This window comes from Perkinsus marinus (genome assembly GCF_000006405.1).
Source record: "Perkinsus marinus ATCC 50983 genomic scaffold scf_1104296956212, whole genome shotgun sequence".
Classification (NCBI taxonomy): domain Eukaryota; phylum Perkinsozoa; order Perkinsida; family Perkinsidae; genus Perkinsus; species Perkinsus marinus.
In genome coordinates this window covers 87-1,490 of record NW_003207558.1, presented here as the reverse complement: position 1 = coordinate 1,490, position 1,404 = coordinate 87, and the positions used below count along the sequence as shown (strand labels likewise).

Below are 1,404 nucleotides of genomic sequence, written 5' to 3'. Positions count from 1 at the left end.
TCCAGTTATAGATTAATAATTCACATTGTATCATATGGGAAGGTGTCATCAATCTCAGACCTCCTTCCCGGTACTCCTACTTGGTCTTTTGGTAGTGGTGATAATACAAGGAGCAAAGCATTTGAAAGAAGTACCATACCTCAGGCGTGTATCTCAATTTAAGGAGCTCATTGCAGGTAGTGGCAAATTCGGAACAAATTTCGTAGATTTATGGTAGTCATAATTGCGACCCTAGCATGTTGGTTCATATCTTCCGTATATGCTGAGGAGAAGGAGGACTTCATACCACATGTAATATAAGGGATTTATTTTTGGGGTACCGTAATCTGCGCACATTTGGTGACTTGCAGGTTGGGGAAGTCCCCACTGGTCTGCCATCGTTTGCTATACCGTCGCTTGAAGGAATAACTGATGTTATCCCCAACGGGTGAGTTCTTGAAATCTTGCTCAATCTTGCAATTCCTCAACAGGTTCATGGTTTCTCTTATGTGCTTCAATTCGAGTTATGCGCCTGCTAAAAAATTTGCTATTGTTGATCGGTAGGTCAGCATAGGATGAGGTTTTTTGGCATGAATCGAATAAGGTATGATATTAATGCAGGAAGCGAGTTGACGGCCTTGGGAGCAGCCAATATAGTTGGTAGTATTGGCGACTCGGAGTTCGACTGAGAATCCTCGGCTGTGCGCAACGTTAGGTTCGTTGTTTGGTGCGATGCCGGTCCAAGGTGGGATGTCCAGGACGTCTTTGGGGTATGCTAGTGGGGTTAAATCACAGGTACTAGTAGTAGGACTAGTAGTAGGGGAGCCTTCGTCAGGTAGCTGGCCTAGTAGCAGCAGTAGTGGCAATAGGAGTGTTGGCAATGCTCACTCCCCTCATGTGAGCTCCCCTTGGGATGGGTACTTGCATACCTGTTATCCTTTTGGAGAGTCATTGTTGGTGACTAGACGTTTTCGTGATGAATACCAGCACTAATTCTCTCTCATTCTTCGGGTATACCTGGAAAAGTTGGTATTGCTGATTGATAGTCGTCAGGTATTGGATACCACGTTGTGCATTAGCGGGTATTATTATAACTGCTGCTACGCACCTTATGGATTTCAACCATGCGAAATGGCTTGTACACCATAGCAAGAAGGATACTGCTGTATGGGTGATGGCATTTATGGGTAGTAGTCATCACTATAGACCAGCAACTGGTGCATCTCTTTATTTGCTGTTGTCCGTAGGTACTCTGGTGTTTGGCCTACTACAGGGGGTGTTCTTGTCTGTCATGCTGTCGGTCACTCTGATGATCTACTCGGTGGCCTTGCCACAATCATTCGCTATGGGAAGGTGACCTTTGTCGGGGATGTCCATACGTGTCTGGGAAATCGTGGATCGAGTTATTGCCTCTGAGAATAGGAG

General features: G+C 45.5%; 1 protein-coding gene across 1 annotated transcript; it reads left to right on the top strand.

Moving 5' to 3' along the window:
- Positions 1-350: 350 nt before the first annotated feature.
- Pmar_PMAR009381 (sulfate transporter, putative) lies at positions 351-1,150 on the top strand (the record flags this gene model as incomplete). The annotated part of the gene is made up of 6 exons (XM_002775259.1): positions 351-427; positions 471-539; positions 584-639; positions 695-774; positions 815-876; positions 1,033-1,150. Coding segments are annotated over 6 exons (462 nt in total), but the record flags the coding sequence as incomplete, so codon positions are not given.
- Positions 1,151-1,404: the final 254 nt, after the last annotated feature.